A 26,090-nucleotide genomic window follows, 5' to 3' on the forward strand; every position below is an offset into this window, starting at 1 on the left:
ATACTTTGAATCAATAAAGGGTATGGCCATTGCTATAGAGTATTTACTTTTATTGCGTAAACATGTTTTTAAAACTATGCACAGTTCTCTGATGTCTCCTGTATTAACTGTTTGCCCTTGACACAAATTATGAATGTTTGCCTCTCTCGTTGTTGTGTTCAGAAGGCGACTTTTCTGTATTCAGGCTCATGATTTTTTTTCATATCTGGGTTGTTTCTTTCGGACTGTTGGAGTACTATCGCCTGCTCGAAACATTCTTTGAAAAATCTATTTCCGATAGCCTTATTGTCCAGTTACATGTGTCCCTTCGTCCTCTTCAGGTTTTATGGCAAAGAAGTGACTGGAGGTCGGTCTCCACACATTTTATTACTCTTGAAGAACGTCCTAAATTGTTGATACTGGGAGGGAGGCAAACGAACAATGGGCATTTAGAAGGCACAGATATTGCCCCACAAAGTTTTCACGCATGAGGGTGGGAAAGCTGGGAGTCCATACCTGGCAACTTGAAGAACAATCTCACCATGTGAGGAGGGGCGCGAGAGCCTCGTGCTAAGAAGTACTTTTGAACCCACTCCGCCCCCCAAAAACCCTTCTTTAAAAACAAAACAAAGCTTGCTGAGGCTGGTGCTGATGTCCTGGGGTGTTTTTATACACCCTAATGGACGACCGCACTTCAAAGTCTTGGATTATGAGCAGGAAATCCACTATTTACAGTAGTTTACGGCTCGTTTTCCCTGCCACCATGTGGTATCAGCTCCTCATCGGGAGGTTGACAGGTATGTGGGGGCCATTCAGGATTGCAATGCCAGAAGACTATATCACTTAAAAGTTGTGGTCTTATTTTCCACACAGCAGTACTTCAGGACTTGTGAAGTGAATGTTGTGTTGTATCATACCCACAAAAGGTGGTTGGGGAGGATTACTTGCAAATAGTCTAAACCAGTGGTAATCGCTCTTGGCAGCATTCCAACCTATCAAAATTATCTTGCGGTTAAGTGTGGCAAGTATTCCTAGGTACCATAGTGCTTAAGCTATAGCTCACTGACGATGCCCACAAAAACCGAAACTGACGCTGCTTGTGGTTCCCTTCTGGAAGGTGCCTTGCTTGGTAGGTCGGGATGGACTATGCCTATAAACAGTAGAGTCAGTACTGATTTGCGTAGGGCAGACCTTCGTCTAGAGTAGCATGGTGGGTGAAAAACAATGAACTTGAATGTATCCCCTAACAATCGCCAGTAGCTGAGATTAATTCAAGCATTCCACCCATCACCTTGTTGTTTGCTCCGGTTGGTATAATATACATTGTAACAGTGAAGTTACTTACCAATAAAGGGTTTCTGAAAAGTGAGGTAAGAGCTCCACTCAATCCACTGGCTTTCATAGTAAGTATATTTCGCAGAGGTCTTACAACGAATGCGCAACATATAAACCACACCTTCTTCCAGCTCTGATGCCTCCATTTCTAAATGCTGGAGGGTGCTGCTGGGGTTCTTGGATTTAGATCTCTGTGGAAGCAGAAGAAAAGCATGATAACCCCATAACCAGGAGAGATGAGACTCAAGAGCTTGAAAAAAGAACCACAGGCGAACATACCCACCTCCCATGGAGCAGCCTGCTCCTTGTACTGTATCTCATATTGCATGTGTTTCTTGCGCCTTGAAGCTACGCTCCAACCAACTACAAGTTGATTGTTGCTGAAGCTACTCGAAAGATTGAAGGGCGGATCATACTTAACTATAAAATATACACGTTACGTTTAGTAAATTCATAAACATAATGGATTTTCAAACATTTGCATTCACAATAAAAAAAGATAGGGATTTATTACTTTTGTGAGGGAATGAGCATGCTTGCATTGTTATTAAGGCTGACTGGATGGTGTAGAGGTCAATGGAAGGCCTGGCCAAAGTGTTACATCATATGCACTAGGATTTGCAGCTCTCTGCCACTCTCTTTGTCTGTGCAGCTTTGGAAGTATCATTGATGACCTGCACTTGAATTTGGGAGATAGTCCTGCTTTCTTGTCCGTTCAATTATTGACTCTCAGTGGAAATAAGGTTGTCAATAACCTACTAGAGTACATGCTTTTCAATATAATAGAAGAAAGACCAATAAGAAATGGACAGACATTGCAGCCTTGTCTCATTATATAAGTTGTCAAACTAACTAAATTGAAATAACTCTTCTTGTAAAGGTGAACAAGGACTTAGAGGGCTGTTATCTAATAGGTCAGAAAGGCCTTCAATCAACATACTAGGTAGCACTTATAACAAAAGGACAAATGGAAAGGAGCCCTATTATGAAAACAGAAATGTTTACACACATTTTTAAAGGTCCAGTTACTTTCAATTGTTAGATCTGAGCTTTGAGACAGCCTTAGCAATTTTGCCAGACTATTGTTTTTCAAAACAATTCATACACAATATAAATACATAGATGGGCTTTTGGTCAGTGCACTTCATCCATTGGTCTTTTGCGTTGTAAATCGTATTTTGATTCCCCTTAGCACAGCATACAGCATGGAGTAATGGGCCAGCCCACTTTATCAATTGATTCCATTTACTTTAAGTGACCGTGTGACCATTGTTCACAACCATCTAAAAATAGATGCATTCTCTCCAATGACAAATCTGGGTCAAACTGTGTTTTATTTTGATTCATCTACTCTAAATGACAGCTATTTATTTCTGCCTGTATAGATGTTAGTTAGATAGTTAGTATAGATGTATAAATTAGATGGCAATTTATTTTCCGTCTCCTTTTTACATTTGCAGTTATACAGTGTTTATGGGATTTGATCACAATTTAGCCTCTTCCAAATTGAGTGCTTGGTGAGGTGTTGATTTATTCTTGCCTCCATCACAAATAATAATAATAAAATGGCTTGCACTACTGAAATACTTCTTCATTAGTAAAATAAAAGGATTGTTGTTTTTTTTAATTTTAAATGTTTTACTGCAAGCACATGGTTTGAGTGGTTGCATTTTTTATTTTTTTAATCTGGTGGCATATGCTTGCAATAGATAATAAAATCATTAACCGGGACTCCAGCGTATGAAGGGCAGACTTATTGGCTATGACAATGCTTGCTGTACAGTGCTTAATTTGACCCAGTGGTTTCCGGTGCTCAACAATGGCACTTTTTTGTCAACACCACGCTCTAATAACAGCTGCCACATGGTGGTTCTGTTTGTTTAATTTTGTGAGAGGCACATCAACAGTTGTTTTATAATTAAATGTACATTAAAATCAGTAATAACTGCCACCCAAAGCAATAGGAATAGCTTGGACGGCATGTATTAGTCATTTTTAATGTATATTTAAGGTCTGAATTGCCCACTTGTATGAGTGTGATGATACTGTCATCGGCAGTGCTAGTTGGGCCAATGTCTGCTCGCAGACATCCAGTATGTAACCTCCTTACGGCATAAGTTGAGTGGAGGAACGGCTGACATTGGGTATACGTCCGTGATGATTTGTGTGTCATCTACATATGACACTAAGACAAGATCATGTGACCTTAAGATTTCTGCTAAGGGAATATATAGGTTTAAAAGTGTAGGACTCAATGACAAGCCCTGTGGGACGCCACACTGTAGAGGGTGGACGGTAGAATAAAGTGAGCCTTCACACACCTGGAAACTCCTGCGTCTCAGGAAGGCTTCCAGCCACCCGATAGCCTCCCTAGAGATTTCCACTTCCTTCAACCTCTGGATGAGGTTGGGATGCAACTTCCGTACTGAGATCTAACATTATCATTGCAGCTGAGCCACCTTGGTCTCAGATTGAGCGGAGTTCCACAGACGCTGCCAGCAGTGCGGTCTCCGTGCTACAACCCGATCTGAAGCCTATCTGGGTGGGGTGGAGAATATCACGAGTTTCCAAAAAACTGGACAGATGTTTATTGGCATGGTTTGCTAGCAGTTTGCTCACTATAAAGGTTTAAGTAAATCTTTGTACAAACTTGACTGAATTATGTGAATCATTTTAGTTTAGTGTAAGAGAAGTGTGGCTCACTGGGTAGAGCAGGCAGACCCTGAAGCAGAGGTCAGACCCGGGACCAGGGTTCAATTCCCGACGCGGCAGGGTCTTGAGCTCAAATGTCCATGGACTCGATAATTCTCGATTCGGTGCCTGACCTAATCATGGGTTCACACTCTGCAACTCTGGGCATTAAGCTTGCTTAATCTCCACAACGGCCCCTCCGCGGCGGGATGCCTGGCTTTCACCTTGGGGATGCCCTGTAGGGGCTATCTCACAGGGAAAAGCCAGGACGGGTTCCCAAGGCAAGCGCGGAGATACCCCTTCGGGGGTCGATTCTGGCGCTATACAGGGAACATAATAATAATAATAATAATAATATATATAAATATGATAGAATGAGTATGGAAGTGAAGTGTGAGTGAATTAATAAATAGAGTATAGCATGTTTAATTATGACAGTATCATATTGTGATGGTATTGTCTCAGGATGATGTGTGGGACACTATAATACACCAGAATTCATAACTGACAAGACAATGTCCAATCATAATAATGCAGCATCCAAGCCGGTGAAAAATGAAGCAAGTATTTGATCATGCACCTGCAGATCCTGACCTGTGTTCTGTGTCCCACACCAGGAACATAGATGAGACCTGAGTTCAGCGGTGATGTCTATATATAAGCCTGTTGCATTCAATGTTGTGCAACATGCATCATGTTACTACTGCCTCGGACACAACTTCTGAGAAGAACAGCCCAGTACGGTCAAGACATCTAAAAGGCGACTTAAGGACAACAAAATCGCACTCAAAAATGGCTTGTGTATGTTTGTGAGTGCACTGTTGTACCTCAGTTAAGGTTGTGGGGTTGGATGTCAGACAGGTTTAAGGGAATGGAGAGAGAGAGCATACCTGGTATCCACTGAGACACAGGATATTTCTTATGTAGTTTTATTCTAAATGTACTCTATCATATACATAGGGATGCAGTGACTGTTAGGTTAATGTGTGTCTACTGTGTTGCTATGAGTAATGAGTGAGCATGTTTAAGAGGCCATCTACCAGATGCACATGCAACCCCATTGTAAGAGGTTTTAACTTACCTTTGAGCCATATGTCACCTAAATCTCAAGTAAACAACTGACGTGTAAGAGGATACTGATGAAATATATAGCTATCCATTACAGGCGGAGCTAACATCCGTGTAGCAGCTTTTAGCATCATAGACAGCTTGCAAGTTGATGGAATGCCATCCGTGTTTGTTGCAGAACAGGTGTTCCCTGTGGTGGCTGGAGTGCCATGTGGGTATAGTCGATGGCACCTAATACATCAGAGAGAAGTTGGCAAAGGTATAGAGTTTGCGTTTCGTCCAGTGACTTTGCCATTGCAACAAACTTGTTACCTTTGCTGGTGATACAGCTCACTACATGGTGCAAGTGTCTAGATTGACTTGCTTGTACCATGCCTACATTTTCAGAATTGTCCCTCTAGAAAGACCAAGTGACCGTGAAATGGAGTACACCAAGGGGCAGATTTATGTTAACTGGCGCATCCCCAGGGATGCACCAGTTAACGTGCGCCACAGTGCGCCACAGCTCCGCCACCCATGGTGCGCCGCATTTACAATGCGGCGCACCATGGTGCAAAAACGGCACAGATGCGTGACGCATCTGTGCCGGAAAGGTGGCGCATTGCTGGAGTTGCGTCGCAAGCGCGACGCAGCTCCAGCAAGGCTCGAGGGTGCCCCATCTTCACAATGCTGCATCAAGACCTACGTCTGCTTCAAGCAGGCGCAGAGTTTTGACGCAGCATTGGCCTGAAAGTGACTGAGTGAAATCTCATAGATTTCACTCAGCCACTTTCAGGAGGCGTTCCTGCGCAGGAACGCCCCCCCTGCGCAGGAACGCCTCCTTATGGCGCAGGGCTTTACAACGTGATGCATCTCCTAGATGCGTCACGTTGTAAATAGGGCGCATTGTTTGCGCCGCCGTTGCGTCAAATAAAGTGACGCAATTGCGGCGCAAAGAGGAGCAAGGGCATCATAAATCTGCCCCCAAGTATTTAGACATAGGCTTAGAGGGCCTGTGAGGGTTCTTGAATACATAGAATGCATAATCTTAATGCCACCTCATGTCTTAGTCTCCACTCCCAGCCCTTTTATCTTATTCTTCTTGCAAGTTTTTCAACCTTGCGTTATCTCTGTCATTGTTTTTCTGTCTTTCTCTTTACTCCTTCCTTCCCATTTACTGCCTTTTCTCTCTTTTTCAAGGTCAAAGTCTGATGAGGAAAAATAAATCCTGCTTCCAATTTCCTGCATGCTTCTCCTAGGATAATTGACTCAAATAGAGCACTTATGTCAAACATCACTTTCAGTGACAAGTGCCATCTAGCAACGACTGCTTCTCTGTTCATGCCAAAGATGATGATTCTTAGCCTGCAAAACCCTCCCCCTTAATTTTTCAGCACCCTGAGCATTAAAGCTACAAACACATTTACTGAAATAGTAATCACAAAAAAGTAGTTTGTGTGAGTTCATTTCAGTGCTCAGCCTGCATGTGATTAGTTGGTGTTGTAATGAGTTCACCTGTAGATGGCTTTTTGAGTCCTGAAACTTCAGTCCCTCCATCCTTTCATTAGGAGGTGTGTTCCCTGTGATGGTAGCCTTGTCGTAATATGTTTTAAATGAAAGATTAAATGCAAAAAATTGAATTAATATTTATAAGGTAAATAAATTACATTTATACATTTTACAAAAAGAAAATTGACCAGGCCATAAAAAAATTACTTTAATCGTCCTATATTTACCTAATATTATTTGCAGCTTTCAGTGTTTTCTGTGAGAGCGTGTTGCTGTAGCTGTCATTGGCCATGTGTGGTGGTTGACTTATTCTAAGGCCTGGCTGTAGTAGGTTTGGGCCTGTTTTGTTTCTGTTCGAGCTGTAGTGGAGTTAGAAGTGTATTTTATATATAGCAATTATCTTACTAAGTTGTAAGCGTGTTTTGAATTATCATATACCTCGCTACCCTCCTTTAATTTCCATTAAACCGACTCATTTTATAGTAATTAATTCTGTATTTCCCCCCACATTTGCTCCAAAACATATGTCTACATGTTCAGAGTTTTCCACACATGTGGCAGAGATGTCCATACAGAAAAGATGAAGTAGATGTTCTGACTGTGGGTTCTGAATTGCATTATGTAGTAAGTAAATACTACTACTGGAGTACCACAGGCCAACAATCTGTCCAGGGGATTGATAAATGCTTGGTGGTTGACTGTGTAGTAGACAGTGCAAAGAGTGTGCAGGTTTAGGAGATGGGGTCATTTAAGAAGTTGAAGAAGAGGGTGTCACCGAGTTCTTACAGTGTAGCTGATTTTTTGCTGCAGCATGCACTGGGTCCTCTGATCCTGTGGTTGAATGGCTTCTTTGATGGTAGTGTCATAGAAGATGACTATGGATGAGAAGGTGAAAAATCTGTGTGCTGGTTGGCATGCTTTGAATTGCTTTAGGTCATTAATGGCATTGGTCCATGTTTATTTCTTTTCCTGTCTTCCGTCATATGGTGCACTTGTTCTCTTCAGCGCTCTTGGGTGTTGGAGCTCTGTATTTTAAAAGGTGTGTTGAGTTCCACATAACTTTTCACAGCTGTTGGTTAGTCTGTCGGCATCTGATGTGGGCTGATTACTTTCTTTTGAAGAAGGTACATGGAGAGTTCTTTGAAGCAGCAGTATATTTTTCCTTATTTTTGGCCATCGCGCTTCGTTGTTGTATGGAAATTAGAGAAGAAGATGGATTAATGATGAATCAGTGCCATAGCATAGATGACTTCTAGCGAATTTAGGGTAAAGCAGCCAAGATGAGATCAAGGGTGCGGCATTTCAATGGGTACGTCAAATGATGTACTGCTTGTTGTCTGAAATCTTGAGGCATGTGTAGAGGGATTCTTAATATCGTGCCGGTGCTCAGGTTACTAGGAAGTATGAAGTCTCCAAAGAAATAGGGGTGGCAGTGCTGAATGGAAGCAATGGTGATGGGGTCCGGTATGGTCTTCTATGAAGCTCTTGTTTGATCCAATGGTTCTGTAGATGACATTGAAGGGAGCTGTGAATGATGGTGGAACTGGGAAATAGCAGGTGGAGGGCTAAAAAATGCATCTGTTGCTTGGTCAGTGAGAGTGCAGGTCAAGCTAGACTTCAGAATTGTCCCTCTATAAAGACCAAGTGAGATAATGGAAAGTCCTCCTCATTTCTTATATGTGTGGTAATTGCCTTGAATGCTGTAGCCTGAATAAATAAAGATATCAGGGATGCCTGGATGTAGAAATGAGCCATGTTTCTTTTGTGAAGAGTGCATCTAGGATGTGCTTTGTGATCACGTCAGCTATGTGAAGTGCACTGGCAACTTCAGTGTGTGCACTGATAAGACTTAGATGGAGAGATTGAGTTCTTAGTGGTGCGTGCGTGTTAACGAGTGGTAAGTGAAAATGATCTTTGGTGTGAGCTTACTGGCTATGGTGTGAGTGTTTTTATGGCCTGTGTGTAGATAAGGGGAGAGATGGTGTGTGTAAGGCAAATTGTGTAGGTGGCTTAACCGAGGGGTAGAACTTCAAGCCATATGCACTTCTTAGCCCAAACACGGCCAAATATGAGACACCCTTGCCATTGTCGATGTTCAGCTCGGGACACCTAGGTGACTGGAAGTTGAAGGATTGATAGATTTGCACCTCTCTCAGATCTGGAGACCTGTGACTGACTAACTCCAACAACTCGTCCACTCCATGAGAGCACAAATGACCCAGAGCCAGATATTCCAGCTATTCCAGCCCCCACAACCCAAGGGAGTCAGATGAGTCCCCAGAACACTCAGCTTACAAGTGTGACAATCATTAGTAAGTTCAAAGTAGCTGCTTGGAACATAGCTGGAATTAGTCCAAAGTTAGGGAAAGAAGAGTGGCATAATCTTTGGCATCCCATTGAGACCATTTGTTTTCAAGAAACCTGGACTGTGGTCCAGTCTTTGTTGCGGGTTACTGGTGATTCCAGAAACCAGCAGTCGAGTCCACATCGGGCAGAACGAAGAGAGGGTTATTAACTTTAATATCTAATACCTTTCCCCTGCAAGTAAGGATGATAGGATCCCAGAATAAACACTTCTACCTGATTCTTTTCAAGGTCTTAGATGACAGCCCTTGGCTTTTAATTAACTTTTTTAATAATGAAACGGTATCACCACTACACGGGACTACCTCGGGACTCTCTTTGATATGGACTTAAATACCTGTTGATGGCCATATATAATCTAATGTGTGGTGCAGAGGGTTTTAAACGGGACTCTCTGTTTGATCGGTAGCCAATGGAGACAGTGAAGGAGATTGGAGGTGTGGCATTTCCTTGGTAGGGCGAACAAAGTATGCGCTGCTGCATTATGGACTCGTTGGAGTCTTGCAGTAACTGTTTTTTTTACGCCAATCAGAAGACTATTGCAGTAATCTAGGCGCGATTGAACAACTGATTGAACTATCAGTTGGCGGGTGGCATCATCAAAGAATCCCAAAATGGGTTTTAGGCCGCGCCGAAAGCCAAAGCAGGTACCAGCCCCTTTTTTTGCATGAGGCTATAACGAGAAGGCGGTGTCAATTAGGACCCCTAAATCTTTGACTGCGTTTTTTGGTATAGGAGGAGTACCGAGAAAGCCCTGGCTAATCGCCACGAAGGGCGAAACACGTGTCGGCTGTTCTATTTAAAAAAAATATATATTTTTTTTGCACAAATGAAATGACAAAGTGGCTGATGCCAATAAAACACGTTTTCTTCAACTCAAATCGTCGATGATCATTTTCTTGTGTCGCAAAATAGGAATTAACATTTCGATTGGACTTGACTACCAGGGAAAGAGAAACACACTTCATACTTCCATTTTCACTTAACATTTTGAGGCTGGAGAGGTCAAGAGCCTTGAGCATAGTTTCTCTATTACAATAGGAATTAATATCCAGATCCAGGACCTCTGGACCTTCTTCTTTTCTTTGACCTGATACCAATATATGCATCATTCATGGCTTCACTAGACGTAAAGGTGAACAAGTCAAAATCTATTATTATCATAGCTGGAGCTTCTGGAGGCTTGAAACCCCCATGCTTCCACCGGGGAACACAGAAAATCAAGGTAGTACATTTTTTTCCATACCTGGGTGTTTTATTTGATAATAATCATTCCTGGGATTACCTGGTGAGTGGCAGAGCCCTTGGTATGGAAAGAAGTCTCCAAGCTATAAAGGGTTTTGCCAAAAAGCTGGGTACAAGCCCCCTGGACCCCATCAAAAAGATTTACGCTGCAAAAGCAAAGGCAGCGGTGACGCTTGGGGCAGGAGTTTGGGGGATGGCCAAGATTGAGAAACTTTAAAAACTTGAAGACACCTTTTTTAAAAATAGGGTGTCGCTTCCCCAATCCTTCTCCAATGTTATCCTACACAGTGAATTGGGGCTGCCTTATATAGCTGACTCAATTAGATTGGCCCAAATACTCCTCTGGTTTTCAATATGGCACAGGTCTACTGTAAATTTGACGCAGCGCATAATTGCTGACTGTTTGAAACTGGAGCACTATAACAAGATTAGTTGGCTCAGCTACGTAGAAGCGGAACTAAGCGCAATTGGGCGGGGTGATCTATTCAGGGTACCCACATCCTGTAAAATGGTTTCTAAACAGAAAATCATTGAGGCGTACATGCTGAGGGCAAATGTTATCCATAGAGAAAAGAATCGGCAACAAAAAGGGTTAATTGTATACGATCTCCTTCCCCAAAGAAAAGAGGGTTGTTATTCCTACTTATCTAGTATCGCGCCCAGCCAACACAAATGTATTCTTCTTCGCTTTTGCATGAACCTCATTACCCTGATGCTAGGGTTCCTGGTGAAGCAATTTAAACATGCAGATCTGATTCCATGTCCTTGTGACAACTACTTGTCCCAAACTGACCTTCACCATGTCTTGTTCTGTAAATTTGATCAGACAGAAAGAAAAGCGCTAATTCTCCCAATTTTAAGGCTGTATAATTGATTTTATGAGTTGTGTTGTATGTATTTGTAGCTTGTATAAAATGTGTTTGTAATGAATTAAGTGCTCTTTTGATCAATACCAAGTGACTGAATAAAGATTTTAAAGAAAAAGAAAGACTGCTTTTGCTCCAGCTAAGGCCACAGGACAGTTTTGCGAGGCAGCAGATTGTTTGGCAAAGTAGGGGCGCTATGTTACATTGTGGTGGAGCTTGGGGTCTTTTAATCATTTTACTAATATATAAGGGACTTCTTTGGAACCACCAAAAATAATCTTTTGGAACTACGCAAGAAAAATCTCCTTGATTACATACAGACCAAATAGAACCACAGGATGACAATTATATTTGTAGGGACTGTGTTTATATGTTAGAATATTTAGGTACTTCTAATTAATGAAGTTGACATAACACTTACTTTTCTTAGAGGGCACAAATGGTGATGTTAACACAGTGGAGGATTTGTTTTTGGACCCAGCAACAGGTGTCTTCAGTGAAATGGCATATTTATCACTTTGTCCAAATTCATCTTGCACCATTATTGAACAGTGATACCGATTTTCTTGATCTTCCTTTGGGAAAAAGGTGCATTCATATTCTTCATCTGGGAAGTTGCTAAAATGGTAAAATACAAAGATAGTGATGCCATTGAACAAACTTGGTTTTAGCATGAAAGTTTAATATCACATATAAATATGCATTTCAATGCTCTTTAATTGAAAAGTAAGGGTATTTTAAAAATACAATACAAAACAATGCATTTGTAAAGTGCTCGCTACCTAAAAATGTGTCCTGGCGCTAGCAAAAAGGATTGCCACATAGGCTGAATACGAGGAAAGTATTAGGAGTTGGTTAGAGCAGAATTAAAGAGAAGCTTTATTAAGAACTTTTCTGAAAACCATTACAGAAGGGCAGTATCTCCTTTCTCAAGTCCAGAGGCAAGGCATTCCACAGTCTTGCCGTCAAGTAGGCAAAAGAATGGCCATCTCTTCTAGACTTAAAAACGCAGGGAATTTGAAACAATTTGAGGTTGTTTGAACGCATTGATCAAGCCTGAAAGGACAACTTAAATAGGCACCTAAGATAAAGAGGTCCCTTTAGATTACAAATTCTAAAGGCAGAAATTAGGCCCTTGAATGGGATCCTTCTGTTAATTGGTACCAATGAAGCTGTCACAAATGACTTGATTTTGTACCCAAGGTAGGAATTTTTAGGATCAAATTGGCAGCGGTGTTTTGAATAGTCTGAAGACACTGAACAAGAAAAGTAGGGAGCCCGAGGTACAGACTATAAGAATAGTCCAATTTGGAGGTGATCAAGGCATGTATGATAGGTTTTTGCTATTCCGTGGGAATAAATTGAAGCATACGACTCGAGGATCTCAGGATAAAAAAAACAGAACTGGACAATGCTTTAATCTGAGGTCCAAAAGTGAGCTCAACATCAAAATTGACCCCCAGATTCCTTATCACTGGGGAAGGACAGGGGGTAGGTCCCATCTCTGTTGGCCACCAGAGGTTAGAGTCAGGGCTAGATTTGGTACCAAAGAAAACAATCTCAGTTCAGCTTTAAGGATTGGTATTCATCCATTCCACGACAAATCGAAGACAAGACTTAAAAGAACTCAATGAGGAAGGAACATTTTCATGAAATGCCAGGAGAAGTTGTATGTCATCCACCTAGGAAACATCTCTAACTCCTAAAGACTCAACAATATTGGCCAATGGTGACATGTATAGATTAAAAAGGGCAGGGCTAAGAGCCAAAATCTGAGGGACTCCGCAATCCGGAGCTTTTGCTGCAAAGGTAAAAGGAGGGAAAAAACTGCCTACATATAGTTGCTGATGAAAGATTTAAACCATGACTAGGCATGATCAGTAATACCCCTACCGTCCAGTCTCTCATGCAGAATAGCATGAGAGACCTATCAAACACCACAAAAAGATCCAAGAGCATTACCACAACCGGGGGGTTTTGGTCAAGATTAAATGTAACATACTCAGAAACCTCAAGAAGAGAGGTCTAAATGCTATCACTATGACGAAAACCTGATTGCAAGTCATGAAATGGATTGTTTTTTCCTACAGAAGCGGTGTAAGCTGTATATCAAAATTGTTTGCCATAGTGGAAAGAAGTGAGATGGGCCTTAAATGGCTCAAATTCTTAGGCTCAGCAGAGGGCTTCTTAAGTAGGGGGAGTATAAGGGCATGCTTCCATAAAAAAAAAAAACACTGCCTGATCAAGAGATTCATTGAGTAGCCTATACACAATGGGATTAACCTCTGAAACCACCATTTTAAGAATGGCCTGGGGGTGGGGGGGGGGGGGGGGGGGGTTGGGGGCAAGATGATCCAAGCATGGAATGCCTTAATTAAAGAAAGTGTTGTATGTCAGAAAATGGTTTACAAAAACCTTGTGCCCCGTTTAGGTTTACTACTAAGGACTTGAATGGGCCAATGCTTTTGTAAACAATATTTAGCACACAATATTACTGTTGGGCAATATTTTAGGTATGATTTTATGGCAGGACACCAAAAACACATGGATTTTCCTACCCAAAGCATGATGTATTCCATTCGTAAAAAAGTAATGACAAATTGTGCACCAATTTTTTCACAAATGGAATCTGAGATTGCAAAGTGACATATGTACTAATAGGTCGATTCGCAAACAAAGGAATCTTTGAAAGTTGCAGATTGCCTTGGCTCTTAATTTGTGACTCACTACGACTGGTCAAAATCACGTTGATGGCGATTAGTGAGCGTCAGCACACCACCAACATTCCTGTAATTGTTTTAAAAAAATTAAACCTTTATTTAAAGCTTTTTCTTTGCGTCAGTGGGAGTTGGTGGTGATCCCTGGTACCACTCACTACTCCCTCTGAAACTTATAGCAACATTTGCTAACTTTCAATAGTTTGCAACTGGAATTGCGGACACAAACCATTGATTCATAAGGAAGGAACACCCACTATAAACTCATTACAAATTGTGATTTGGAATTAATTTCTTATCCCATTTAACAATTCAGAAAGACTTTTCTGAATCAGTAAATGGGTTTAGTAAATCCAAAAATGCTCTTTCGTGATTGCAAACCCTCTGATTTAGCAATGGGGGAATGATAGTGACTGTTAAAAATGCTTGTACAGCAGGCTCCTAGCTCGCTACCAAAAAGCATCACTATTGTAGTTGATGACTCCAAACTTCTAGCTGCTAGTTTTGGGACACGGAACATAGAAAGTTCTGCCACTTAATCTCTCCTTCCGCCAGTGGAGATCTCAGCACAGAAAAGATAGGAAAGTCAGAGGTGGAGATGGCCGGCCATAGGTTTTTGAACTACATATGGCCTTTACAAACTCCAAAATGCTTTGAATGAATCAAGTCCTAAGTACAGTCCAAGGAAGTGTAATTGGGAAAGAACTGTGACTTTGGGGACTATTCACATGCTACAACGAACATAAACATATTTCTTGTGGGAGGAATAAGCGGGGAACCCATAGGGATTAAGAAGATTTGTACCAACCATTTATACCAGGAAGACAATATGCCCTAACTTGCACTGGCTGTTTTATACACTGCTGCAGTACTGGGAACAGTTTTGCCTTAGTACTGAGAACAGCTTCTACTAATACCAGCTGATTCCCTGAACCAGTGATGGTTATTTTAGTAAGTGTGAATTGTAATTCTGCAACATGACCTTTTACATACAGTATTATGTGGTGCTTGTGGAAGTAAATTACTTTGGGCCTGGTTTAGAGTTTGTCGGAGTACACTCTCCCCCAAACTGAAGTTACGCCTCCTCATATAGAATTAGATGGAACTTCATTGTGTCAGCGCTGGAGACTACTCTGTCTCCACTGCTAACATACACCTCTGACAGGGTAAGGGCCATTGGAGGTACAGCAATTTGACCGCCCAAGGATATAGATTGGGTGGTCAAATGGTCAGCCTTCACTGTCTGTCACCGTAGAGAAAGCTCCCATGGTATCGGGGTCATTACTTTTGTCCCCCCCCAAAAATCCTGCATTGGGAATTTGTATTTGAAAATTTAAAAGGATCACTGACAGAATATCGACAGTCAAAATATCGACTTGCCAAAATATCGAGGTAAAAATATAGAATGCCAGAATATCGACTTCCTATCTATAAACAGGTAAGTACAAAAATATCGACTCCAAAATATCGATAGGAAAAAATATAGACAGTCAAAATATCGAATTTTTAAAATATCTTAAAAGTAATTTAAAAGTAATATAATAATAAATATAATTAATTTAAACGTACTTATAATACTTAAATAAACTTAAAATTAATAATAATTTAATTTTAAAACATATATATATATATATAAACATATTATTAACAAAATATATACAATATTTTTGCTGTAGGATAGCGAGAGGGTTAAATTTACTATTCCAACTCCAGAGAGTGCAACAGTAGGAAAAGCGTTGGATAGCGTAGGGGTAAAAATTACTATTCCCACTCCAGAGAGCGCAACAGTAGGGAAAGCGTTGGATAGCATAGGATTAAAAATTACTATTCCCACTCCAGTGAGCGCAACAGTAGGGAAAGCGTTGGATAGCGTAGGGGTAAAAATTACTATTCCAACTCCAGAGAGTGCAACAGTAGGAAAAGCGTTGGATAGCGTAGGGGTAAAAATTACTATTCCCACTCCAGAGAGCGCAACAGTAGGGAAAGCGTTGGATAGCATAGGATTAAAAATTACTATCCCCACTCCAGTGAGCTCAACAGTAGGGAAAGCGTTGGATAGCGTAGGGGAAAAAATTACTATTCCCACTCCAGTGAGTGCAACAGTAGGAAAAGCGTTGGGTAGCGTAGGGGTAAAAATTACTATTCCAACTCCAGAGAGTGCAACGTAGGGCAAGCGTTGGATAGTGAGAGGGTAAAAATGACTATTACCACTCCAGAGAGAGCAACAGTAGGGAAAGCGTTGGATAGCGTAGGGGTAAAAATTACTATTCCCACTCCATAGAGCGCAACAGTAGGGAAAGCATTGGATAGCGTGGGGGTAAAAATTACTATTCCTACTCCAGAGAGTACAACAGTAGGGAAAGAGTTGGATAGTGTAGGGGTAAAAATTACTATTCCAACTCCAGAGAGTGCATCAGTAGGGAAAGCGTTGGATAGCGTAGGGGTAAAAATTACTATTCCCACTCCAGTGAGTGCAACAGTAGGGAAAGTGTTGGATAGCGTAGGGGTAAAAATCACTATTCCCACTCCAGTGAGTGCAACAGTAGGGAAATCGTTAGATAGCGTAGGGATAAAAATTACTATTCCTACTCCAGAGAGTGCAACAGTAGGGAAAGCGTTGAATAGCGTAAGGATAAAAATTAGTATTCCCACTCCAGTGAGTGCAACAGTAGGGAAAGCGTTGGATAGCGTAGGGGTAAAAATTACTATTCCAACTCCAGAGAGTGCATCAGTAGGGAAAGTGTTGGATAGCGTAGGGGTAAAAATTACTATTCCCACTCCAGTGAGTGCAACAGTAGGGAAAATATTGGATAGCGTAGGAGTAAAAATTACTATTCCCACTCCAGTAAGTGCAACAGTAGGGAAAGCATTGGATAGCGTCGGGATAAAAATTACTACTCCCATTCCAGTGAGTGCAACAGTAAGGAAAGCGTTGGATAGCGTAGGGGTAAAAATTACTATTCCTACTCTGGAGAGTGCAACAGTAGGGAAAGAGTTGGATAGCGTAGGGGTAAAAATTACTATTCCCACTCCAGTGAGTGCAATAGTAGGGAAAGTAAATACTTCATATATAAATATAAATAACATAAATATTAATACCAATTACAAAATAATTAAAATATTTTACAATTTTATAAAACATATTAATTAATAAATTAAAATTACAAATAATAATTAAATAATAATAAAAATGACCTACTAATACGAATTATTTACGCATTACCAATACATTATTTTACAATATAAAAATAAATAAAAATTAGACACAAAAAAATATTAAAAAATGTAATTACGTACAATGAAATTACTTCCCAAGCTATTCCCCTATAAACACACAACCCACTACAGAAACTAATGTAATAAAAGTAACATATTTATCAATTAATCAATTAAAATTAATTGCCAATTATATTTTAATTAATTACCAATTAATAATTAATTAACAATTAATTCTAAATAACTACCAATAAATAAATTAACATATTTAATTAATTATAATTAAATTACTTCCCACCCTATTCCCCTATAAACCCACAACCCGCTACAGAAAATAAATTACTAAAATTAACATATTTTTCAATTAATCAATTAAAATTAATTACCAATTATATTTTAATTAATTACCAATTAATAATTAATTAACAATGAATTCTAAATAAATACCAATAAATAAATTAACATATTTAATTAATTACAATTAAATTACTTCCCACCCTATTCCCCTATAAACCCACAACCCGCTACAGAAAATAAATTACTAAAATTAACATATTTTTAATTAATCAATTAAAATTAATTACCAATTATATTTGAATTAATTACCAATTAATAATTAATTAACAATGAATTCTAAATAAATACCAATAAATAAATTAACATATTTAATTAATTATAATTAAATTACTTCCCACCCTATTGCCCTATAAACCCACAACCGGCTACAGAAAATAAATTACTACAATTAACATATTTATCAAATAATCAACTAAAATTAATTACCAATTATATTTTAATTAATTATCAATTAATAATTAATTAACAATTAATTCTAAATAAATACCAATAAATAAATTAACATATTTAATTCATTATAATTAAATTACTTCCCACCCTATTCCCCTATAAATGCACAACCCGCTACAGAAAATAAATTATTAAAATTAACATATTTATCAATTAATCAATTAAAATTAATTACCAATTATATTTTAATAATTACCAATTAATAATTAATTAACAATTAATTCTAAATAAATACCAATAAATAAATTAACATATTTAATTAATTATAATTAAATTACTTCCCACCCTATTCCCCTATAAACCCACAACCTGCTACAGAATTATATTACACAAAAATAAAAAATGTATATTAACTTACCTTAAATTCGATATTTTTGTTGTCTATATTATGTCTAGTCGATATTATGTCCATTCTATATTTTTGATTCGATATTATGTCCATTCTATTCGATATTAAAATTTTCTAGTCGATATTTTGGTAGTCTATATTATGTCTAGTCGATATTTTGTCTATTCTATATTTTTGTACTCGATATTATGTCTGGTCGATAATAAAAACTCGATATTTTGTCTCTATACCAATTTAAAAAAAGGTTAAAAGTTTACTGGAGGGTATCGCCATGTTGACGAAGTCGTCCGTTATCATTTTAATACATTGACAAGAACCACTGTCACGGTTATTCCCACCAATGTAAGAGATGTTCCCTGGGACATCTCTTGATTTGGAATGGTTCCTTTGAATTTCTAACCAGCCCCTTTGTCTCATACGAAAAAGCACTCACTGGACAATGACTTATTAATATCTTTTATGTGTCTCATTACATTCTGTATTTCCAGCCCATGCTACCTGCTTGAGTAAGCCTTGGGACCTTTGCTACCCTGAGAATCAAGGGCTAAAGAAGTGTACTTGATGCTCAGTTTTGGGCTCAGCTGTAAGGTAAAGCCCCAGTACATCAGTGGTATACATTGGAGTGTAATGACCCATGGTTGCCAGGAGACTCCCGAAAAAGATTCCACAATTACAGTGGAGGAAAATATACATCTTACATATTAAACTAATTAATAGAAGCAAAGCATACAGCCTTATAGTGAAACTTACATGTTTTGAGCATGCAGGTAAAAAGGTCCTGGTCCTGCATCTTCGCCTTTAACCCATGTGCAGTCCATTCTGTAAATGTAGTTCACATGGCAGTCAATTGTACCAAACCGAGTTGCTGAAAAGGAAAGACAATTTTGTTTACACATGTGAACCCTTTAACAGCACATGTAGTGTTCCTGGACAGATTAATTAGAACACTGGAATGTTGAGCGCTCCATTGAAGACAATAAGGGCCATTACTGACTGAGGTAGACCTCTGGCTCCAACTTTCCAGTGCTTCTTCTGGCTGTACATCGCTGTTTAATTCAGTGGAGTGTGGAGTGGTGTGGCTCACTGGTTAGAGGCGGTAGACCCGGAAGCAGAAGACGGCCCGGGACCAGGGTTCAATTCCCGATGCGGCAGGGTCGTGGACCAGGGTCAGCAGACTCGATAATTCTCGCCTCGGTGCCTACTCTAACCAAGGATCACACTCGGCAACTCTGGGCATTAGCTTACCTCATCTCCACAACGGCCCCCCACAAACGCCGGAGATGCCTGGTTTCACCTTGGAGATACCCAGGAGGGAACATCTCACAGGGAAAGCCAGGACGGGTTCCCCAGCGATCTATAGCGCCAGGACGCCTCCGGGTAGCAGTGCGCTTTACAAGACACACACATTTACATAACACATTTACAGTACATTTTATCCTTAGTGGGTCGAGTGTTTGACACTATAAAACCAAAGAGGGGAAGGAGAAGAATTCATTAAGGCTGTCCAGCACACACCCTCCCGAAGAACAATTCACAGATATGCGCAGTCACACGTCATTTGTTCTGAGGAGGTTTTTAACAGTCTCTTTTGTTGTTTCTTGCCTATTTTCAAACCTGACTGAAGGTCTTGGATGGATATTCTGAGGAATGTTTGACAACCTACCCTCTTTCTCCCAGAATATGATTTCCTTAATCTTACCCAAGTTCACGTAAGTATGCTGCAAACAACCACACCGTCCCACCGCAAAATGCAACTCATTAATAAATAAATAAAGGTAAAATGGAGTAAAATGGAAGAGAAATTTGCCACACCTACATCAGTAACCTGTAGCAAGCTTAGGATGCTTGTTTAGAAGCCTCCACAGACAATTCCACAAATCAATTTCCCTTCTTGTCCTGACAACAAGATCCAGGACAACCTTTGTTTTGTAGTTTAGCAGTCGAGATGTAACTGGCAAGTATTGTCAGGAAAGTGATGTCTCCACACACTGCACCTCTGTCAGAATCTCTTCCTTTTCTGTAAAATAATGCAACTGAGCCAAAACATCCCTTGGGCCATAGTCAGGCCAACTCTGTTAAACCGATCAAGCCTCACCCCTTATTGCTATTCACTCTGAAGAGAGAAGAACATGCCCACCACATGCTCGCTCTGTCTCGCTGTGCTCCAGCCAGCAGGCCACAGATCTGAATATTCTTTCAAAGAGTAATTCTCCAATTTCTTACATCATACGTAAGCCAATGCAGAATTGCTCAGCACTGCCTCAAAATTCAGAGTGAAAGCAGTCTCAATTCCAGTTCTGTGGTCCATCCTACCTCCAAGTCTACATGCCTGTTGCCCAGTGAGTCAACATTGTTTATCGAACCTTCCAACTTGGGGCCCAAGTGTCCTCTAAGCTCTTGCAGACACCTTGTCAGATCACTCCTGAGATCCACTCTCTTGACTTTTCTATAGATGGCTAGGCCTTCTATTGGCTCAAGCATAGTTAGTGCAATATGTGTTGTTTGAGAGTCTGAACACATTATCGCTATTTGCTGTTGGACCTCCCTTACTGGAATCATCAAGTGGGACAGTAGACGCAAAGAAGCCCAGCAATTCAATTTGAATCCGTGACCTCTGCTGCTTTTGAGTTATCTCAATGTCCCAACATCACCCAGCTGTTTCTCACTAGTCAGAGCTGATGCAATGTTGTTGAAGGAGACGGCTGCTTCCTTATCATCTCTTCAAAAGACAATTGCGCATCGCAGGCTACATCTGATGCCTTCAAATGCTTATTTTAATGGTGCTGGAGCAAAGCAGCAGAGCAGCCCAGGGACACATCTCTTCAGGTTGGAGACATTCCTTGCCACCTCAGGCTGCAAAAACTGCCCTATCTCCAAGGCATTTGTTTGCTGGGCTCAAGGTAAAATTACTCCATCTAACCTGGCTCATTGCCTCCAAACATTACCTCACTATCCCACCAAATTCTGCTAATTAGCTATTTCAATGTGTGGGTCAACGAGAAGGAAATAAACAACATACAGGCTAGAATATCTGTGCTGTATGTAATATGACTTTCCACTCATAGGAGCCAATTACGATGTTGTTAGGAAGGACCCTGGATGGGATTTGGTGCTGTCGAATCCCATTCAGAACCCTTGTTTCTTACCGAATCGTACAGTTTTTCCAATGACCGATTGCAATGCCCGGAAACCATTTGAGCAATCCGAATCGGTTCCGAAAGGCATCCGGACAGCCTGAGTTTTTTAGAGCTGATTCGTACAGCTCTATGGACGTGGTTTCCAGACAAGTGATTACAATGACCAATTCTGACAGCCGTTCCTATTTAGTTTGCCCGAATCACAATGGCTTTCGGAATCGGTCTTTGAGGCCCCCCTTCGCCAGAAGGCATCCAAATGTGGCCCATGGGGGTACCCAAGGGACCCCTCTTCCCAACCATGCACATGTACTTGACCTTTGACCTTAACTTGGCGATTTTTAACATGGAGTATTTTTATATGCCATTTTTGTTCCAGATTAAAACCCACCATACACTACTACCCACAGCTCGGAAAGGAGATCAACTCTGCCTTCAACTAGCAGTATGTTTAGCTCAGAAATTACCATGTTTATCTCACAACTGCTCAGTTGATCCTGGACATCTTACAATGCAACACATTCAAAGGGCAGACTGTCCTGACAACAAACCAAAAAAACGGTCACTACTCCACCTAGGTGAGCAAGATATGAAACCAACCCGGAAACTCTTAGAAGGTTTCCTGTTGAATATCCGAGCCTGAATTAAACCTTGCGCCAACAACGTTGAGAAGTCCAGTTGAATGTCAATTACGAACAAATAGCTAACATCTGGATGGCCATGTCTGACAGTCCAAAACCTCTCTCTCAAAATCCTCACTTTGATTAATTCTGCATTCAAGTACTGACTCCTGGGGATAAATTACGCCTCACACCTGCAAACAGAGCACTGCTTAGTTTCATGCCTAGATTGTTACATCCTCACATGCTCCCCAGGAATCACTGAGCAGGATAATACCTTTCTCAAATAATGATCAGTTAGTTATGCATTCAAACATCCCAAAGTATCCCCTTCTTGAAGCAATGAAACTCAAACTCTATGCACACATTCAAACACTGTCCTATTGCTATACCCGAGCCAAAACTCTTCAATGTTGGCTCAGTACACAGCAGATTCAGTATGTGGAATATTAATACCTTCTCCATGACTGTCAGTTGCACTTCTGGTCTGAGGGAGAAATGGAATCTGCACTGAGCATCATTACAGAAGATCTGAGTTACAGATCAGGTCTGTGGTATAAAGATCTGGTTCATGTTTGAAGGGTAGAGTAAAATACAATACACAACACTGCTGGAAGAAATGGTGACGTTGCATGGAGAAACATAGGAATATCTCCATGGACATATAGGCAATAGCACTAGCTCATTAGGTGAATAACATCATGAGATGCAAGTGACCAAGAGATCTGGAGAGGTGTTGGGGGAGGTAGGCGATGATGCAGGTCTCTGGGCATCACAGATTGAACTGGAAATGGACATTGTGGGGCCTATTCACTAAGTTACATTTACACGTGAGAATGTACTTGTATGTAAATCTACTCCCACACTTAGGACTAAATCTACACGTTGACGGCATTCACTATTTCTGTGTGTAGGTTTGCACCTAAGTGTAGGCTTACATGTCTTCACCCCTCAGTTCAGTGGGCGGAGATATATAAGACCGAATCTATGAGTGTAAGTTACAACTGGTAACTTTTCACAGTTAGGTGGGGAGCCATGGGAAATTATAGGGATTTATTTGTAACGTTTATTATTCATAAACATTATTATACATTGTAATAAAAATAGAAATGGAAAATACTTTTATACTATATATTACTGCTATATTTATACTAATTTAATAATATGTTACAGCACATAAACTCATAGAAATAAATGTATTTAAAATAACTAATTTATCAAAATAGTTATGCTTAATTTATAAATAATAGTTCTTGGAAAATAATTTAAAGTAAAATCCCACCCACATTTTTATTTTTTAACAAAAGTTTAATTAAATGTTATTGTTAAATACATTTAATGTTAGATTTTATAGTAGGTAAACAATTATTTCATAATGATTTATTTAATAATGATATATATATATAACTTTAAACAAAATATATATTTTTTCTTATTAGTTAGTTTATTTAACAATAATTTGGGGTATTGTTTGAAGGCAGTCCTTCCATTATTTTCTATGGATGTGTGTTACAGTACCTGTGGGTGGCCATGGCTTGTGTTTCGCTTGCTGCAGGACTGCGCTGGAGCACATTTACCATTGTTTTATCACCAGGTCTATAGTAACTTTACAAGTGTAGTTTGTGACTAGCAATGTTCTTACTCTTTTGTGGATGGATGTTTGTATTATTTCACACAACACAGTATCCTACACATTATATTCCTTGAACATGCCAGGCAAGCCACAGTAAAAGAAAGGGGAGTGTTTGACCCAGGAGGGAACCTTTTTATGATTTAATTTGAGACCCTTACCCACTCTATCAGTGGAATGCTTCATCACTGGGTCTTACTCTGGTCCCTATAAGCCAGAATGGGATCAATGTTTTTCTAGGGAGTACTTGCCGAGGTCTTCTTTGAGATACAAATACCTTGAAACGCCTAGGTGTCCCTTTTAATAATGGGTGTTAATGGTAGGGAAAAAAATATGCATGAGGTGTTGGTGGGATGTTATAGCCCTACACCCTCTTCTTTGTCAACATGTTTTAGGCCTATATTTTAATGGCCCATAATTGCCCAGGATCTTAATTAATATTTTCCAATGCCAGTTTGTCATCCTATCTCGTTCTATACGGTCGTACAACATATATCACGCAAAGGGCCTGCTCACCTATCTCTTTGATCTTTTTCTGTTTTCTCTATTGTGGAGTGTGGAGAAGCGTGGCTCAATGGTTAGAGCGGCAGACCCTGATGCAGAGATCTGGCCCGGGACCAGTGATCAATTCCCGCCTCGGCGGCTTTTGGACTCAATCTCCCCGGACCGGTGCCTAGTCGAATCATGGGTCCCACTCTGTGACTCTGGGCAATAGCTTGCTTAATCTCCACAACGGCCCCAGCAGTGCTTGGATGCCTGGCTTTACCTTGGAGGTGCCCAGGAGTGGACATCTCACAGGAAAGCAAGGAAGGGTTTCACAGCTGTATGAATACAGTGCTATGAGACCTCAGGGTAGAAGTGTGCTATATAAAATACAAACACATTTACATTTATTGTGGGAACTCCATGTGTGACATAAGAGGAGAAGGGGTACATGCCTCTGTAGTCACACAGTCGTCAAAGAAGGGCATTTTGCCATTTGCTACCTATTCTACTAGTTTCTGCTCCTTAAACCCCTCCTTACTTTCCATAAACCACTCCCATCTTGTTTGAAATATTCCTCATTTTCCTACCACTCCCCTGGTACCTCCCACTTTTAGTACTAAGTAATAAACTTACATGTGTGGAGATCTCCTAATAGAAACGATTAGAAAGTTGGAGGTGGTGATTTTCACTCCTTGGTTTGTGAATTGCATTTTGCAGTAAGTAAGTGTTACTCCTCTAGTACTACTTAAGGTTCCACAACATAGAGTTTGTAAATCGTTCCCTTTGTAGCTACATTTCATAGTCACTTACTTGCAATGATAATCTAATCACAAGACCCCCTTGAGACAGTTTTTGGGGGGTACAACATGAGGAAAAACACTTTACTATGTATATACTGATTTTGTTTTTATTACAAAGGCAAAATAGATATGTATTTCAAAAAATTCTTATAGTCATATAAACAACAGTAACTAAAAGAGTATTCAGGGGAGTGGGTTTCTTAATACCAAGTATAAAGGGTACAATTAAGTTATAGAACAATTAGAGAATATACGAAAGGTCTTCAAGTTACTTACTTGTTTCACCGGGTACTGCAGAAATTAACGTCACATAAGCAAACATTAGGAAATGCCTTGTCTTTGTGAGTGTAATCATTATTCTTTCCATCTGAAAACATGGAACATTATGAGACAAGTGGTTAACATCTGTTTTTTTTACCATGGTAGATTTTCATCAGTAGTTTGTATGCTCTTCCAACTGGGACAATGTGCAGTCTCCATGGTTTGGGGTCCAGTGTGAAGACATAAGGCAATCTTACGAGGATTCCAATGTTATAGCAAGATACAAATCATACAGCAATACAGAAATGAATTTACAAATCAGCAAGAGAGTATCAAAGATATAAAATATCCCACCTTCGAACTATATCCAGAACAGTATTCGGCGATTATGTGTTGTGATCTCTTATTTAGTGGGTCCCTTCTCCAAGGGTTATTCTGAAAACATATATGGGCAAAGTATTCATGTCAGACTCCATTTTGAGGATCTGGGGAACTACCAGGCCACACCTGGGGCATTTGGGATTGTTTGCCTCTGGAGTCTGGCCTACTATGACTCTTCAAACAGGGCCATGTATACGCTTTCTGCACTCGACTTTCGGGGTCGCAAGGGAGAGCAGTCAAAGGTTTCTCAGGGAGGTAGTGTTGGGGACAGAGACTAAAGGGCTTCTTTAGAATATTTGGACGGTAAACAACGTTTACCCCGAAACTTTTTCTCCGCATGGAATCACAACGCGGTCGTTACAACGACCGCGTTGTGATTCCGCGTACCATTACTCTGCAAGTCGGAACGTCTTACGGAGGTGGGGGGGGGAGGTGTTGGATTTAAAATCCAACACCTTCCCTAGTGTCCACACAGACTGGAGTTGGAATAGTAAATTGTACTATTCCAACATCCAGCGCCCCCCCTCCGCAAGTCGTTGTTCCGACTTGCGAAGTAATGGTATGCGGAATCACAACGTGGTCGTTGTAACGACCGCGTTGTGATTCCCTGCGGGGAAAAAGGCTGCTGGATTTCGACATAGATTCTATTTGGA

The 26,090-nt window shown here is 40.3% G+C and overlaps 1 protein-coding gene across 1 annotated transcript; it reads right to left on the bottom strand.

The window, feature by feature from the left end:
- Positions 1-1,316: 1,316 nt before the first annotated feature.
- On the bottom strand, positions 1,317-25,216 carry LOC147684742 (interleukin-9 receptor-like). Its single transcript, XM_086939728.1, has 5 exons — positions 25,072-25,216; positions 18,876-18,990; positions 11,458-11,654; positions 1,598-1,734; positions 1,317-1,505 (listed from the first exon to the last, which is right to left on the bottom strand). Exons 1-5 carry the CDS (start codon positions 25,214-25,216, stop codon positions 1,317-1,319), a joined length of 783 nt encoding a protein of 260 aa, XP_086795854.1.
- Positions 25,217-26,090: the final 874 nt, after the last annotated feature.

Source organism: Lissotriton vulgaris, chromosome 10, assembly GCF_964263255.1.
Source record: "Lissotriton vulgaris chromosome 10, aLisVul1.2, whole genome shotgun sequence".
Lineage (NCBI taxonomy): Eukaryota > Metazoa > Chordata > Amphibia > Caudata > Salamandridae > Lissotriton > Lissotriton vulgaris.

Excerpts from the sequence above, each read along its gene's own strand:
- LOC147684742 (XM_086939728.1), bottom strand. The coding sequence starts at position 25,216 with ATGGTAAAAAAAACAGATGTTAACCACTTGTCTCATAATGTTCCATGT. Across the intron at positions 18,991-25,071 it reads TGCAGTACCCGGTGAAACAA|CAACTCGGTTTGGTACAATT; the intron begins GTAAGTAACTTG and ends TTTCCTTTTCAG. Across the intron at positions 1,506-1,597 it reads AGCAGGCTGCTCCATGGGAG|AGATCTAAATCCAAGAACCC; the intron begins GTGGGTATGTTC and ends CTGCTTCCACAG.